At 33.8% G+C, this 17383-nt stretch overlaps 4 protein-coding genes across 9 annotated transcripts in view; 1 reads left to right on the plus strand and 3 right to left on the minus strand.

Annotated features, from left to right (window-relative positions):
- LOC106717740 (glutathione hydrolase 1 proenzyme) overlaps positions 1-3792 on the plus strand; it is a 40125-nt gene extending 36333 nt beyond the window's left edge. For 4 of the 6 annotated variants that reach the window (XM_045680453.1, XM_045680451.1, XM_045680452.1 and 1 more), the window contains 5 exons: positions 1638-1887; positions 2173-2363; positions 2618-2858; positions 3054-3167; positions 3343-3792. In XM_045680453.1, the coding sequence (XP_045536409.1) occupies positions 1638-1887; positions 2173-2363; positions 2618-2858; positions 3054-3167; positions 3343-3492 (946 nt within the window). In that variant the 3' untranslated portion in view covers positions 3493-3792. The remainder of the gene's footprint in view (positions 1-1637; positions 1888-2172; positions 2364-2617; positions 2859-3053; positions 3168-3342) is intronic. The other 2 variants (XM_045680454.1, XM_045680455.1) reach the window with 1 other exon arrangement.
- A 1158-nt stretch (positions 3793-4950) lies between these two features.
- LOC106717739 (sec1 family domain-containing protein 2) lies at positions 4951-10994 on the minus strand. Its single transcript, XM_045680579.1, has 9 exons — positions 10655-10994; positions 10175-10426; positions 9709-10014; positions 9221-9393; positions 8297-8523; positions 7509-7678; positions 6467-6750; positions 6078-6239; positions 4951-5452 (listed from the first exon to the last, which is right to left on the minus strand). The coding sequence occupies exons 1-9, from the start codon at positions 10832-10834 to the stop codon at positions 5245-5247; spliced, it is 1962 nt and encodes a 653-aa protein (XP_045536535.1). The 5' UTR covers positions 10835-10994; the 3' UTR covers positions 4951-5244.
- Positions 10995-11525: 531 nt separating this feature from the next.
- Positions 11526-12946, minus strand: LOC106717865 (cytochrome c oxidase subunit 6A1, mitochondrial). Its single transcript, XM_014511797.2, has 3 exons — positions 12799-12946; positions 12537-12685; positions 11526-11731 (listed from the first exon to the last, which is right to left on the minus strand). The coding sequence occupies exons 1-3, from the start codon at positions 12887-12889 to the stop codon at positions 11645-11647; spliced, it is 327 nt and encodes a 108-aa protein (XP_014367283.1). The 5' UTR covers positions 12890-12946; the 3' UTR covers positions 11526-11644.
- A 718-nt stretch (positions 12947-13664) lies between these two features.
- LOC106717912 (serine/threonine-protein kinase S6KL) overlaps positions 13665-17383 on the minus strand; it is a 50792-nt gene continuing 47073 nt past the window's right edge. The window contains exons 8-10 of the mRNA XM_014511871.2: positions 16184-16272; positions 15769-15970; positions 13665-14029 (exon numbers count right to left, since the gene is read on the minus strand). Of these exons, the coding sequence (XP_014367357.2) occupies positions 13910-14029; positions 15769-15970; positions 16184-16272 (411 nt within the window). The 3' untranslated portion in view covers positions 13665-13909. The remainder of the gene's footprint in view (positions 14030-15768; positions 15971-16183; positions 16273-17383) is intronic.

The following is a 17383-nucleotide window of genomic DNA, read 5'->3' on the forward strand; positions in this document are numbered from 1 at the left end:
TTAATATTATAATATATGATAATACATACGTAAATATAACGCGTAAATTCTCTTATCTAATCTGGTATTAATAAAAAAAAATCGTTTAGAAACCGAGCAGGAAATACAAAAGCCAAAACTGTAAGAGAACAATATTTCACGACGCGACATTTTAAAAAAAAAATCAGTCGAATTGATAACCTCCTTCTTTTTGAAGTCGGCTAACAAAATAGATTTCAATTAGGGTTGCCAGGTCGCCAAACCTACTAGCCGGACATACCAGCCAGTTTGGCCGGACATTTGGGTAGAAAGGTCGGACACCCTATATTATTTAGAATTTTGTCTCAGTATTAATAGGTACACTCTCGTTTGGGAAATGTAAAAAGCCTAACAAAAGCCGGACAACCGTTTATTTTGGCCGGACATGCAATCAAAAAGCCTACCTATGTCCGGCTTTATCCGGACGCCTGGCACCCCTAATTGCAAATATTATATGTAACTCAAAATTATTATTAATTTAATTTGATTTGTTATAACATTCTTTGCTAGTTTTTTGTGCAACAAATTGATAGTAAATTAAAACTAGTCTTAAAATAAAAATAATCGTTAAATATTACAGCTATTGTTTTCTACAGCATTTAGATAACTGTGTTGTGGTTGTAATGGAAAGGTACAGGGGGTCACGCGATATGAACTGTATTCACTACTTTGTATCTTTAATGTCAACAAATATGATAACTATGCTGTAAATAGAACAAACTAAACGTATAAACCTAGGTCGTAATGATAATTTTTTGATTACAATACAATACTTCACTGAACTTACAATACGTCCTGTAACACAGGTTACACCTAGCACAGGTGACAGAGCTCTATTAAATTTGTAAAAATATATTTAGTTCAATAAAGAAATTTTTTTTTAATTTTTTTAACTTGTTTTGTTTTACTCATTTCTGAACGTAGAATCCAAACCTATTACCAGCCTAACTACCTGCTTCTAATGAAGTAGAGAAAGAATTTTTATATACAAACGTACGGTAAAAAAATTAAAAGCATCATTTTGAAGGTTTTATATATATTCCAACTATATCGAAATTAGTCTGATATGAATCTCCAAATCTTTTCTATTTGTATTTAAATTAAAAAGACCTTGGCCCAATTTTAATTATAGCGAAGCACAAATAAAATTCCCAGAAATTCAGGTCGTTTGTTGTGCCAAGGAAAGTATGCAAAAGTATTAGAAAATAGTGTGACCGTTTAAATGAGACTTGACAATCACGTATCACAGAATATAGTATAGCAATTCTATTAATATGTATGTATAAAGATTTATTTTCACATTGAAAAATTTGAACTTCATCATGGCAGCACCAACTAACATTAAAACTAAACGTTTAGTCCGAAGTAAAGCAAAAAAGCGTACCAGTTATAAATCAAAACCAGTTCCTTTTTGTTGCAACGATACCTCATTGAACTATCGCATTTTTAACAGAGTCAAACTTTATGGTTACAAGAAATTTTGCACCGTACCATAGAATCAAAATAGCTAGGTACTGGTAGAACGTCACGTAGACATGCGCTCTCAGATAATCGAGCTATCATAAAGTTTGAGTCTTACAATACCAGTTACTTATCATGTAATCTACAATATATTTCAGAGCAAAGATAACGGATTCTCTGGCGGTTCCTCTAAGCAATGGCGACGTACTCCACGTCCCGCCACCGCCCAGCAGCGGTGTCATTCTCGTCAACATATTGAACATACTCAGCGGATACAACTTCACTCATAACAGTATTAACACCACAGAAGACAAGATACTCACATACCATCGGATTATAGAAGCTTTTAAATATGCGTATGCGACGCGGACTAAACTAGGTGATGTTGATTTCTTGGATTTACGTGATGTAAGTATTCACTTAAAAAATCAAAAAAAAAAATATTAAAAAGTATTTGCTATCTACAAACATATATTTAATCAATTCGTGTAAAAAGTGAAGTCTAACCAATCTTGAGTATTAAGAGAACTTTTCTACTAGATATTGTTAATAGAAAACTTACTATAATTACGTCTTATCTTAAGTCGTTGTCAAAACATATTTTCATCCTTGTCATTATTTTTGACAAAACAGAACAAAATATTCGTTAAATCTTGGTCCCATGGTTAACCAGATATATCTTTCATCTAACAGCTAATAAAAAATGTAACGACACCAAGCTATGGCGCGGAGATACGAGCTAGAATAAACGATTCCTCGACCAGTAACGACACAGCTGTGTACGGCGCCACCGAGTACAACCATCCGGACGCCGGCACCGCACACATCTCTATCATAGCCAACAATGGGGACGCCGTCTCTGTTACCAGTTCCGTCAATTACTAGTAAGTTTGACGTAAGATATATACAAATAAAGAGAGAAGGTAGTTGTCAATTTATCTTGCCTTCATGATATAGTTTTCCATAACATTTATCTACTCCATCTCTGTTTTGGCTCTATTTTCCATCCATTCTGACTGCAATGTCAACGACCCCTTTGGCATTGGACGAGAACGACAATAGATATTTTGTATGATTAATAAAGTTGGAGCGCTAAAATGCACTTTTATAACAATTTAAATAAACTATGTATTTTCAGTTTCGGTGCCGGTTTTACAACACTCAATACCGGTATAGTGATGAACAATGTAATGGACGACTTCTCTCTGCCGGGCTTTACTAATTATTTCGGCTTGAAACCGTCGCCCGCTAACTTCATAGCACCGGGCAAGCGGCCGATGTCATCAATGAGTCCTAGTATTATTGTGGACAAGGGTGGCAATGCTAAGCTCGTGATTGGCGCCTCCGGTGGTACGAAGATCACCACAGCCGTTGCATTGGTAAGAACAAAAAATTAAACAAATTATAATAATGAAAGAAGTTCTCCGTCAACTATAACTCTATACCAAACTCTGTACATACGAAAGATTTTATCCGGTATTCAATGAATGACGACAGCCAAGAGAAAGGACTTATTTATTGATATTCGTGACTTACGATGGTTACTATTATTATTAGTTTAATAAACATTTAAGGTGGCAATGCGCAAGCTGTGGTTCAGACAGACGATTAAGCAAGCGGTAGATGAAGCGCGTCTGCATCACCAGATATTCCCTATGAATGCCCAATATGAATACGGAATACCACAGGTAAATTAATTTAAATATTATTAAAACTACAGAAATCTACTTTTAAACAGCGTTTTATATCAATGCATGTGCAAATGAAAATACCTTGTTATCTTTTACTCCATAATCAAAATGTTTATGGTCAATACCGATGACCATGACCGATGATCAACATTTTTTACTTAAATTTTTACAGGATATAATAAAAGGTTTAAGAGCGAAAGGTCACGGCATGGAGCGCTACCCGGGTAGAGGCTCCATAATCTGCGCAATGTACAGGAATAGAACAGGAATCTACGCCAACGCAGATTTCAGGAAAGGTGGCGACGTCGCGGGCATTGATTAGCAAAAAAATAATAACATGTAATTAAAGACAATATATTTGGCAAAGCAGCGTCATTTTAGCGCCCCATTGCTAGTTCAACGCACAAATACTGGTTTGTTGTAGATATTTAAGCATTTACTGACTTTATTTTTAAATTTATTACAGTTTAATGTGTAACTTGTTTGCTTCTAAAGCAAATAATGTGCTGAAAGTGTTTCTTTATCATAAGTACGGGTCTGCGTCAAAACGCTTTATTTATGTAAGTGGTTTGATCAATTTAATTCGTTTCAGATAGTAAAAAAAATCAATATTTAACTATATTTTGTAGCCTTGATCATAGAAAAACTCATTTAAATTTTACATAGCATAGATAGGCAATTTACAATTATTAATTATGAGTGTAATAATTAAAGTTGTTTTGTAAATATCATTAAAATACATATAATAAAATTATGATTTCATTGTATCTTTATTTAGAACTCAAAAATATAATTAAATAAACAAATTATCTCATTACTCAGAAAATTATTAAATTAGTGAGCTAAGTATTATTTTGGATTGTGACAAAAAATAGAAAAATTATTAAAATCATTTAAAAGTACTGTAATGTTATTGTGATACTAATTAGAATTATTAATCTCTCAATTGATATGAAATCTCTTAATTAAAAAAAAACAAACAAACACCTTATTTTACTTAGGTTATATTTATCTTTTATCATAATATTCTTTAATCTTTAAATAGGAATATTCTTTTATTTATAACCCTAAATAACAAATCTCTTTTGACGCTTAAAATTATATTTTATAAACAGTATTAAACTTTTTTTTGTCATCGCATAATGCATCGCTTTTAACTACGACAGATGATTTTTATCTCAATGACTATGTTAATATGGAATCTATTTAATTCAGCTGCTTTAAAACGAGTGAGTATTATTTTTAATCATACATAATTAGGTAACCTGGACTTGTTCTCAATGTGTTAAATGTAATTATAGCAAATAATCCAGTTTATTTAGTTAACAATGCGACATTTTGCTTTATTTTATCTCAGTTTTTTGGTATTAAATACCTTATTATTTCTCAACGAAATCAATGTCCTTAATAAAGATTTTCGTATAATTGTTGTTGTACGGTTTTTCATTTTATCCTCTCATCAACAGATGGCGCACAATAACAACGCCATCTAGTGTTGAATAGAAACAAGTAGAAACTCTAACCACAATGATAAAAGTTGAAATTACTATGGAACAAAATGATTTTGCGGACTCGGAGTCACTTTTATGGGTAATAAAAAAGACAAATTCAATTCAAAGGCAATTTAATTATTTTTGCATTGTAATTGCATTGCACTGTTTACTATACTTACTTTAATTCTATATTTAACATTTAAATACGCTTTAGAATATAAACTACAAAAAGATCAACAAAATATAAAAATAAACTTTAATAAAAAAAAAAAAAAACAATTGTGTATAACTTAACATAAAATCAATTATTTTAAAATAATAGTGTCCTTTTCATGTATGAAAAACATAGAGACAAACAAACATATGTTTAACATTAAATTTTTTCAAAGGTTCTATAGAAGAATCACACAGTTATTAATAAACACATACTAGCACGTGAGTTGGCACGTCGAGAATAAAACAAATCTTCTGTCCAATGTGCCAACTCAAGAGCTATCATGTTTAATAATCACCCTTACATAAATAGTCTAGAAATCTACACTAAGAGTCCTCCTAAGTGACCGAGAGTGGCATTATAACAACTATATAGCCAACGCATCTCTCATTGCTTCCACGGGGTTGACAAACTTAGTTGAACCGATGATAAGTGCGTTGTCTACACCGCTGGTTATCATACTGCGGTGTAACTGCTTGCATTCCTCCGCAGTCACACCACCCACTACGAACACCAACACTGTTGGATTGTCCAATGGATGTTTTGAACTTCTTGATTTCTTGCTTGTTAGTATACTGAAAGGAAATGTTTAACCACAATTCAGTCAATTCGTCTAAAGAAGTCCTCTAGTACACATCTCTCATACTAAAATACTACAGGAGTCCATTTAATGATTTTTAGGGTGGCAGATAAAGAATTTTTCAAAATAATATATTCAAGCTTCTTTAATTTATGGTTTGTTAACCAAAAGTTCTAAAAGAATTAGCCATTTTTTTTATTAATAAGAAGATTTACACTTAAATCAATTTGAAGACTATTCTTAAAAACTACTGATAAAAATGGTTAAATGTATAAAATGTTATGTCCAACCAAGAATATATAAACCCTGCCCTGGGAGTGCTTCAATTGACTTCATTATTACATAACTTTCTGATGCACATAAAGAAATTATTTACATATTTTTCCACAATATGGCGAGGTTACATATTAGGTATTAACATGTACAGTCAGCTGCAAAAACATGTCACATATACGAAATTTTAGAAAGTGTCAACTTCGGTTTCGAAAATACGGATGCGCGTATTCGTGAAATATACGAATACAAACATACATATTTGAAAAACCAGTCGTATACAAGCTTCTAAAGCTTTGTAAATGTATATATATTTTTGCAGCTGACTGTACTAAAGGTCAACATACTTGAAGCCGGTACGTAGTATGTCCTTAAAGCCGTCATGTCGATGTCGCAAGTCAGTCAGCTCTGGGCGCTCGCATGATGTCATCTCATGCACCAGCTGCTGCAACACGCCCACGTACTCATACCCTAGACCGCTCTCACTTGCCTTCAGCACCGATGTGTATCTGCAAATTAGACCGTCATCCTATTATATTTCCCCGCTGAGGGTTACCGCTATCCTAAGTTAGGATTGACTAGGCCATAGTCAACCACGCTGACCCAGTGCGGGTTGATTTCAAACATATCTTTAAATTTCTTCAGAGATATAAAGAACTAGATTATGGATAGATTTTGGAGATACAGATTATGAGAGGACAAAATGAAATACATATAAATATATATAAAAACTTACTTGTTCAAAATCTTCCTCATCTGTGAGACATCTTTCAACTTTTTCATAATTTTACTGGCCATCTCAGCGCAGCCTTCAGGAGTTGCCATGCCCGGATCGGGGTTACTGAGTAATGTCTTGTGGTCCTCGAATATGGCAACACTCAGCATCTCAGCGAGTGTATCTTCATGTTGCTTGTTAAAAGAAACTTCGGTGCCCGTGAGAGAATACACATGCGTGATAAGTGCTAATAGATTCTCTAAAGGAAGATTTCTTTCCTTCCGTGTTTTTATTAGTTGACTTATCTGAAAAATAAATCAATAGATTAGCAACTAAATAAATGAGGCATGATCTAGTATTTATCTTGACTATTAATCTATCTATATATATAAAAGAAAGTTGTGTTAGTTACACCATTTATAACTCAAGAACGGCTGAATCGATTTGACTGAAAATTGGTGGGCAGGTAGCTTAGAACCAGGAATAGGACATAGGATAATTTTTACCCCGTTTTCTTTTTTTTTTTTTTTTTTATTCCGCGCGGACGGAGTCGCGGGTAAAAGCTAGTTATAAATGTTTAATGAAACAGTTGAACCTGAATAAGTGAGACTCTAATGGAATGTGATATTTTCCTCGCTTGCAGAGGTTTGTCCCAAGCCTGAGTTTCTCGCTTATGGGTTTTTTTTTTTTTTTTTAGTGACTGAGTAGTCACTGTTTGCCTTGAGGAGGCATTTACAGTTTCACCGGGCTTGAGGTAGCCCGGCGCAGATGGCGCTTAGCCTAAACCTCGACGCTTATGGGTGTTGTCCATTGCTTATTCACATATTTGTCCTTGTCGGTTCTCGCTTTTCCAGGTTCCACTGTATTTGTATTATTTAATACTGCTTTTTGTAATATAAATGGGGTTCCAAGTCAGGGACAGAATGATGATGGTGTATGAGGTAAAAATTATAGTAACTATTACACTCAGTTTCAACTGAAGTCGACTATCTCATTTTCATTTTGATAAAAAAGAGAAACAAATATACCTATACTAATTTCACAGCAGTAATTTTAGTATTACCTGATGCAGCACACTAGTAGAGTCCCTGCTCGCGGCGAGGCTCTGATGGACCTGTCGCTCCAAGCCCATCACCAGTTCCATCTGGTTCCTCTTTGGTGATTTCAAAGTTTGTACCACACCCAGTGCCTGCTGGAGTACACCTATATGTTTGCCAATAATATCATAGTTACCTGCAAAGTACCAAGTATTAATTAATCATACTAATTATTATAAATGCGAATTTTTAGATGGATGGATGGATGGATATTTGTTTGAAGATATTTACGGAGTGGCTGCAAGGATCTTGATGGAATTTGGCACAGATGTAGAACAAAGACTGCAAGAACACATAGGCTACTTGTTAAGTTTTTTCCGGTCGGACGAAGTTGCGGGCGACAGCTAGTTTTTGAATAAACTATATGAGTATATATGTTTAAAAATGTTACAGGAACTTCCTGGGACATTCCTTTTTCAATTTTTTTTTTTTGTACTAAACTTTATTAAAAATGTTGACTGTGCAAATAAAAATATTAAATAATGTACTTTAAGATTCTTAACGATTCTTTTAAAATAAAATTGTCATAGCAGTTGCCTGCGACTTCGTCCGTACAGAATAAAAACAAAAATCTCGTAATAAATATAACCTACTTCAACAGGGGACAGTGTAGCTTCCCAACAGTAAAAGAATTTCTCAAATCAATTTCAATTCCTTCGGAGATCATTCAATGCAAAAAAAAACAAAGACAATCAACTATAACCTATTTTTAATTATAATATTAGTATACATAAGTAATAAAGTGTTACTTTACCTTTAGATGCAATAACAATCTTCTCGATGCTCAATGGTGTAACTTTCAACAATGTCTTAGGTCCGGGTGACTTTTGTACGTCAATCTTAGAGAGCTTATTGTACAAGTCAAACATGACTTCTTTCTGTGACTTGTTGATCATGTAGTCAAATGTCTGTGTGCATGCATCATCATCTGCATGGTAAAGACATCCCGCACTCAATTGGATATCATCCGGATGTGATATACTAAAACGGCAAGGAGGTTATTAAAATTTGTTTAGTTTATTGTGATTTTAAATATGTATCGTTATATATAACTAGCTTTTTCCCGCGACTCCGTCCGCGCGGTATAAAAAAAATAGAAAACGGGGTAAAAATTATCCTATGTCCGTTTCCTGGTTCTAAGCTACCTGCCCACCAATTTTCAGTCAAATCGATTCAGCCGTTCTTGAGTTATAAATAGTGCAACTAACACAACTTTCTTTTATATATATAGATTGTAACATTATCTCTATTTGTTTAGTTCTAATAAATTAACCCAAATAAGTCTGAAACTATTTTTGTCTTACAAAGTTGCGATTTTTTAGTTTCTAAAAAAATGTGTAACTTGGTTTAAATAAATCAAATAATGAGGGTACATTTTTTGATTTTTACGAACCCATGTATGGGTCGGTAGGTTCATCTGGGTTAAAAGAATGGAAACTATTTTCCTACCATATTAAATTTACCTGATAAATATCAAACAGTACAATATATACGTAAAACAATAGTGTATTAAATTGAGTAAACTCGACAATATGCAATACACTGTACTCTTACAGACTTTTAAATTATAAAGCGTATGGAAAATTTAATGAGAGTCGGAACAAAAGGATTCATGGCCACAAAAAAAATATTTTTTTAGTCATTGGAGATAAAAATTGTAATTTTATATATAACTTACACATTAGCTACACAAAGTGGTGACATGTCAACTGCGACATCGTTGGAATGTCCTGGGAACCGAGGCAGTACTGACATCACCTTGTCTAACACACATTCCATGGAATGGCTGGTCACACCACACAGATCTAGTGTGCGGTCAATTATTAACAGAGATACAGGATTTGTACAATTCTGAAAATATTATTAATATAATTTTCATATAAAAAATATTTTGCATAAGACCATATTTTATGTATATTAATAGTAGCTGACTAGACCTAGCCTAGATCTTCGACTTCGCTGACGAAAGCGAAAGCGTGCCTGTGGTCTCGTCCCAAATGCGTCAGAGGAAGGGAAAGAGGTGGTTTAGTGGGTATGTTCTCGTTTAGAGGAGTGAATACCACATAACGGCACATGCATATATATAAAAAAAAGATCTTCGTATGGTGACTCCCATGAAGACACTTATAAAAAAATTGTAGAATGTAAAAACAATGTAATACACACCTTTCTCCTTGCAAGACATACTGGTGAATTTTCCAACACCCCTGCCACTAAGGAACTGTATACACCCATATAAAAAACATCCTCTTTAAGATTCATTGATTCAAACATACTATTCAAACCACTAGCAAGTCTTCTCACTCGAGACCTCTCTTCACTACTCAGTGTATATAAGTCTATGGAATTGGATTCTGGTGTTAAGTTACCATTAAATAATGGATATATCTTCTGATATGGTGGTGTGAGGAATACAGCATTAGTGGGACAGATTGTGAATATTGGAACATGTAATACCTCTGTTGAACATTGCTGAAAATAAAAACATTAATTTGATTATAAACTGGCACAAATTATATTGCAATTGATTGAAAAATAAAAAAGTAAAGAAATGACTTCGATATGTACTCCAGACCAAATTCAGTTCAACAAATGATGATGTGACCTCAACCTATTATAATAATTAGCATACCTTTTTCCCCATCCATTCCACAAGCATTCCTTCCAGCTGCTTTGTGGCTTCAGTGAATGCTTTACCAGCTGAGACAACGTCAGTGACATCCTTGCCCTCGTTTAGCTCCAAGTACACCACATCAAGACTCATACATGATATCAGAATGCAGTGCACAAAGTCACTGTTACGTATAATTTCACGAATTGTTTGCAACTGTGTTGAAGTTGATTGAGTTATAAAAACTGCCTTTTTATGTTCTTTTTTAGCACACTGAAACAATCGAAATAAGAAAATTTTAGGCTGAAATATACAAATATACATACAACTTTTAACTTTGGATAGTAAGTCCTTAGATATAATTGTGTTCGCCATAAAAGCTACAATCGCCAACTCGACCGTCAATAATGTATATTTCAACCAAATTTTAAAAACAAATAACTAAACTATATGTACATTAAATGAATAAAACACGTATTACACAGAATATTCTGTATGTACCTCAAATGGCGACAAACTTTTCACAGCAACAGCTCCTCCCGTTAAAAGGTTGAACAGTCCTCCATCCCAATGCAAGCATTCGGCGCTATTATCATCCAAGAATACAACAGCACCAATAATTCTATTGTAAACTTCGTTCCAGCAAGCCCTCCCAAATTCTTTCGGCGAACCTGACATCATTTTGAAAGTTTTCTTCACGTATTACATGTTCCAAATTATTTTAATTACTTTTGTTGTTGATTTAACACAAATGTGATAGTAACTGGTTTTAGAGAAGTTATTCAAAACTTTAAATTTATTTTGATGAATCAATAAATGTAAATGGCTAAATGATAAAGGTGAATAAAGTTAATACAAGAGTACAAGAATGACAGCTGCAGTACACCTGACAGGCGACGAGTAAATATGACCGAAATATAACAAAAGTTTCATTACACGCATAATGCATGAAAAATTTTACATCCAATAGTTTTATGAAATTTTTTATATATAAAAAAGCCCAATATCAATATCTCACAAAAAAGTAATATATTTGTGTTGCTGATAGCAAAAAACTAATTTATAAAAGTTTTGTCTGTCTGTCCACAAGGCCCCGGCTGTTTCGGTTAATCTTGGGGATGGCTGAAACGATTTTGACCAGAAGTTAGTTGATGCACGCTGGAGTATGGGGTACTTTTTTTAAATTCTGCACTGACAAAGTTGCAGGCGACCACTAGTTTATAAATAAAATTATCTTGTAATTGGGACTATGGAAAATAGTATAGCATAAACTGGGATTATGTATATTTACCAGTTTCATTTTAATAGTGCATCAATAATTAATTTGTGTATTAACAAAATTCTAACATTAGGGTAAATGAAACACAATATATAGTATTTTATCACTTTTATATTATCTTACAATACACAATTTTGTAACCTACACGCAAAACTGACGCAAATTGAAACAGCAAATGAATTGTCTAACATTAAAGCTGGTAACAGTAAAATTTAGTGCTCATCCTCATAGCCACTTGGCAGGGCATTGACATGGGGGTTGTGGAACAGAGTCTTCTGACCATCACCCCATGGGAATCTCTGAAAATAAAATTAAATAAAAGTTAAAGGGAAATGCTTTGAAAACAGTAGGCAGGCATGCCTAACATGACCATATGTCCCACTTTCGGGCAATCGGTCACAGTGTCCCACAAAAAAAACAACATAGTTCTCTTTTTACCATTCAGATAATACTATAATTTAAAATGTATATGTTATGTATTTGTTGAAAATTTTTCATAAATTAATAAAATATAGACCAGGGATAAAACAGAGTCAAGTGTGGCAGTATAGAAAGCTATCTTCATTATAAAGATAAATAAATGATGTAATTAGTGAGTTTCAGATTTTGAAAAAAAAAAATCAGCAGAGAAACAGAAAAAAAAATAATTTGGAAGTTATGCCACTGGTAGAGCTTTCTAAGTAGTGTTTATTAAACTATTTTGTGTTAAGTACTTTGATTATTTTGTATCCTATCTTCTACAACAATAAAACTTGTAAAATAAAGTACAATTGTCAGAGATCTCACTCTGGCAAAAAAAAATGGTCATGTTAGGCATGCCGGCATTACAGAACACTTCTGCATTGCTGTGAAATGACTAATAATGAAGAGTTTGATTCTATTTCCATGATCTCAACCGGAATTCAAAAAGTTTATTTTGTACATTTAAAAAAAGTAATTTGTAGAAATATCCTTATGCATAGAATTTTTATTCAGATTTGATCTTAAATCTAGACAACTGAAAGAAAATCTGTTTTGAAACTTTAGTAATTCGCCTAACGAGCACACTCAGCCTTTATGAATGATGTATATCTTTTTTTGCTTCTCTTCTCAACTTAACCTTACCTTGGTGCGGATGCGCAGGTATTCGTAGGGAACGAATGGTGGGCGCTCGTGATGTTCCTCCTGGTGAGCTAAGTAAGCATTGAGCATACCAAGACCTACAGCTGGGAATGCCACAAAGAAGGTCAACTTCTTCCACAGCTTGTAGCCACCTAAATAAAGATTTTACATATAAAGATGGGTTTGTGTCGATCAAAATAACAAGTAAAACCGATAAGCATCGAAAAGGGTTATGATTACATAATTTACAAATTGGAAAACTTACCGCCATGTCCTCCAGCTGTAGCAGAATGTGATACAGTACGTGCTTGATTTTGAAGGTACAAAGTTGCTGCTCTTTGTAAGATTGAAGCCATTTTGCGTGTTTTTGCAAGTCGAAAAACCAACTGAATATGAGAAATTTATTTGTCAAGTGTCAAAGTTGCCAAAGAATGTTATCGATTTAAATGCTGCCAGTACGGTACATGATAATTATGAAAAAGTTAGCTGTGAAATAAAGTTTAATCAAATTTATATTTAAATTATATTTTTGGTTAATTCTACTACAGCTTATATGAGATAATTTATACATAAATATTTTTGATGTACGAAATATTTTGCGATATTTTTGTGCTCCAGTTTATTTTTTACAGTTACACCAAAGCTGGCAATCAAACTATTTTGTAAAACCATCTTCGTGCGGTAGATGTCGCTGAAACAAGCTATAGCAAAGAGTACATAAAAGGTAATGGCTAGGATAGGAATATTTTTGATAACAATTATTTTACATTCAGATTTTTGCCCCGAAAAGGGTTGTGGTGAATGAAACAAAATTACTATGTTGAGATTATATTTCTCCTTTTTACACCTGGAAAGTTTAAAGATTCCAGAAGTTTTGCTATTTGACTATAAATGCATCATGTATCATGCTTGTTTAAACTTGGTAATGTCTAATAAAGAGTCATAAGGAATGGTGCATTCGATTCTTGGCTGGTACGAATATCATTAACTCTTAATCCTTAATTAATACGAAGATGTCTACATTACGAATATTGTTATTACTTAAATGACAAAAAAGGATAATCTATACAATTAATAAAATTTTGCTATCTGTGTGCAATATAAAAAAAACACATATTTCGCGAACTCGATGTATTTGCGAAACTTATAACGAAAAACGAATTTGTAAAATTTTAGTGTCTGTCAGCTGGACCAATTTCAACGGGACTTTTACTGAAAGGTAGCTAATGTTCGCGGGCGGTCATATAGGCTATTTTTTATTACATTCCGCGCGGATGAAATCGCGGGCGACCGTTAGTATGTCATAAAACTAATCTACTAACAAGAATGGTATACATATCAAATGTAATATCACTGATTTCATGCTTTTAATTATTCTACACTGTCATAGTTTGTTGATCGAATGATGGGAAATGCTGAGTCGCGTTGATAATGTTGCCATCTTCCAAATATATTCCTGGAGGAAAATATTTTTCTAGTATTGACCTCGGTGATATCTGAAACAAAAGAAACATAAATTAATCTTCTTTCCCCTTCATTTTTACCATCTCACACCTTTACAATCTCTCATCAACTATTTTATTAAGAATCTTTCTTTTTTGTTTATCTTTTACTTACTTGCTACTCAGTATTTTGAGGATAATTAGGATAATTAGTTTTGTGATCGGTAAACACATATTTAGGTCGTTTGAATTTTCGTAATCTGTTTTCAAGAAAAATGTACCATTTTTATCTACATCCTGGATGAACAAAAAACGATAATAACTATCATCAGCGATAAATTTCTTAGAATCAGCGAAGTATTTAAACTCCCATTAACGTCAATGGATCTTGCAGAGGAACGATATAATATTTGTCCATTCTATCAGACATTTAAAAAAACGGAAAAAATCGGGACTAAGGAGGTTGTCAAAATGAGCACCTATGTCTTAACTAGCTGTCGCCCGTGACTCCGTTCGCATATATTAAAAAAACTTAATTGTTATCCTATGTGTTCTTTGAAACTATGTTTTACATCTATGCCAAATTTCAGAGATATCCATGCAGCCATTCTCGAGATACCTTTTAACATCCATACATCCAAACATTCGCATCTATAATATTAGTAAGATTAAGTACCGATCATGTGTTTGAGAAAGTCGGTTTCCACTGGAAATCGAAAATAAATTTTCATACATATTGTGTGGTGAAGTTATCCTGGGACGTATTTTTCAATCCCTACTATTCCTGTACAATCCCTACAATCATAAAAAACTACGGTAAAATGAAACAAATTTCTTATTTCCACATTAATTTATTTTAAATAAGACTATTGAATAGTTTTGTTACAAGTATAACTAGAAATCTAATACGAGTAACCTGAACGAGTTAATGACCTTACTCATAAGTTCAGGTTCAATAAGATCGCATCAAAGATATTTTACGCGCGTGTGCACGCACCTAGTTTATTTTTAAATACATCGCTTTTTTTTTTGTATAAAATGCAAGTCGCGTCCAATGTGACAGTGGACGACGCCGACCGCAATGCACTGGACGCATGCTAAATAACATGACGTGACAACAGTGGGTATAAGACGAGTAGGGACCCGTAGAAATATATTAAATCTTACTAATATTATAAATGCGAATGTTTAGATGGATGGATGTTTGTATGAAGGTATCTTCGGAACGCCTCAATGGATTTTGATGAAATTTGGCACAGATGCAGAACATAGTCGGGAAGAACACATAGGCTATTAGTAAGTTTTTTTAATGCCGCGCGGACAAAGCGCGGGCGACAGTTAGTAAATATATAAATATGGAAGATCGGTACAGAATATGTCCAGGAGCCTTCGAAGGGATCCTCAATGTTCGAAAGAAATAACGTTCCAAGTCACTTTTCAGAATGAACGCTTTGTAGCATAAGGAATCGTTCAATATCTTACATATAGTATGTACTAGCTTTTACCCGCGACTCCGTCCGCGCGGAATAAAAAAATAAATAAATAGAAAACGGGGTAAAAATTATCCTATGTCCTATTCCTGGTTGTAAGCTACCTGCCCACCAATTTTCAGTCAAATCGATTCAGCCGTTCTTGAGTTATAAATGGTGTAACTAACACAACTTTCTTTTATATATATAGATTTATAGTATCATACTGTTTTTTATCTCCACAAGTTGCTTAAGGGACCCTAACAAAAATTTCTCTTAAAAAATAAACTAAGACGAACGTGCGCTCGATTTCTGATCGCTTACCTTCTTAGCCTTAACGTGTTCGAAATTGTAGCTCATGTAGAATGCAGACTGTTGCAGCTGCCGCAAGCTGCGCAGGCGTACCCTGGGATCCCGCTCTAGTAGACGCATGAGCAGCCCTCGAGATGCAGCTGACAAAGTAGCAGCGCTTATTGGCAGAGTGCCCGGGATTGCTTCTTTACAGCTCTTTTGTTCTTCTTTCGAACTATCAACAAGAAAATGATTTAGGAGTATAATGTTATGGCACCTACTATACCTGACATAAACGATCTTCAAGCCAGTGTAAGGTTTTATCAGCAGCGCTTTTAAACTTCGGTCCGTTTATAGCAATCGCTAACTGCTGATTTGTTATCGCTGACTAAATGAAATTGTCAGTACTGACTGCTTGACACAGTATGTAAACTCTGTATAAAAATACCTTAAAGAATGTTCTGCTTGGATAGTAGCAGCCTTGTCGACTTCGTCTCTGTCTTCTGTTGAATTTGTGTTCATTGCAGGCATTGGATACTGGAAATAAATGCCTATAATTAAACACGTAAATAACTAAACTTTTTTTAAAGCTTTTAAAAATAATAAATATTTATAGATTTACTAGCTTTTGCCCGCGACTTCGTCTGCGCCGAATTTAAACACTAACAAACACTCATCCGTCCAAACTTTCGCATTTAAAATACTAGTATGATTAGTCTTAAGTATGACGGTTATTGCTTTTATATCTTTAAGTATCTTTTGAGTATTTTTCAGTAAATGATGAGGTTAACAAAAAGCGTAGGTTAAATATAATAACATAATTGAAAAATTGTTTTTCACTCACTTTAATAAAATGACAGAAATAAAAGTATAAAATCATAATAAAATTGCGTCATGCAATACTTAATGGTCAAAGGATGTGCGCATAAACAGTTGAAGTAATATTCAACAGGGTTCAAATTACAATAGTCCATCGTATATCCTTGTATTACGCGCACTTATTTTAAATAAGCTCCCATTATGAACAGACAAGTTGCTTCCAATTATATGTTAGTAAAAATAGCTTTTACGACATAGTCTTAATATGGTGTGACAGAGACAATGTAACTCCTATGAATCCAGTTTTATCCACAGCGTATTACCACCCCCTTAGACTATCTTGACATCTTTACTTCATTAAAATTACTCAAAAATGAACAAAAACATTTGTTTTTTTGTAGAAGTGGAAAATTAACAAGCAGTCGCAGTAGATCGCAGGTAGCTTTTTAGCTAAACCAAGTAGGTTTAGCTAAAAAGCGACCTGCGATCGAGCGATTTTTCGGACTTTATGAAAATTCATCCTCCAAACAGACGAAGGCTGGCTCGACTATTAACTAAAATAATAACAATTACTTATTACATGAATACTGGGAGAGGCAATAAGATGGCAATCCTAAAGTAGCCGACAGTACAACCCGTTCGCCGGACCCGTTGCGTGGTAAAAAGTCCACCTTCACTCGCCCGGCTAAAAATAGGGAGCCCAGCGCCTTAATTGCACACTTGGAATTTACAGCACGTTTTAACGATTGTTAGTACATCGAGATAAATGCACCTCGAGGGCGGAGTAATGGTGCAAAGATTGTGTTGCTGTTACTTTGCATATTAAAAT

This window comes from Papilio machaon, chromosome 13, assembly GCF_912999745.1.
Source record: "Papilio machaon chromosome 13, ilPapMach1.1, whole genome shotgun sequence".
Classification (NCBI taxonomy): Eukaryota; Metazoa; Arthropoda; class Insecta; order Lepidoptera; family Papilionidae; genus Papilio; species Papilio machaon.

Bases quoted from the DNA above. Each gene is read 5' to 3' on its own strand.
- LOC106717739 (XM_045680579.1), bottom strand. From the start codon at position 10,834: ATGATGTCAGGTTCGCCGAAAGAATTTGGGAGGGCTTGCTGGAACGAA. The intron at 10,427-10,654 runs GTACATACAGAA...CGATTGTTTCAG, and splicing joins AAAGTTTGTCGCCATTTGAG to TGTGCTAAAAAAGAACATAA. The intron at 8,524-9,220 runs GTAAGTTATATA...TTGCCGTTTTAG, and splicing joins CCACTTTGTGTAGCTAATGT to TATATCACATCCGGATGATA.
- LOC106717865 (XM_014511797.2), bottom strand. From the start codon at position 12,889: ATGGCTTCAATCTTACAAAGAGCAGCAACTTTGTACCTTCAAAATCAA. The intron at 12,686-12,798 runs GTAAGTTTTCCA...ATCTTTATTTAG, and splicing joins TACAGCTGGAGGACATGGCG to GTGGCTACAAGCTGTGGAAG. The intron at 11,732-12,536 runs GTAAGGTTAAGT...TTTTATTTTCAG, and splicing joins ACCTGCGCATCCGCACCAAG to AGATTCCCATGGGGTGATGG.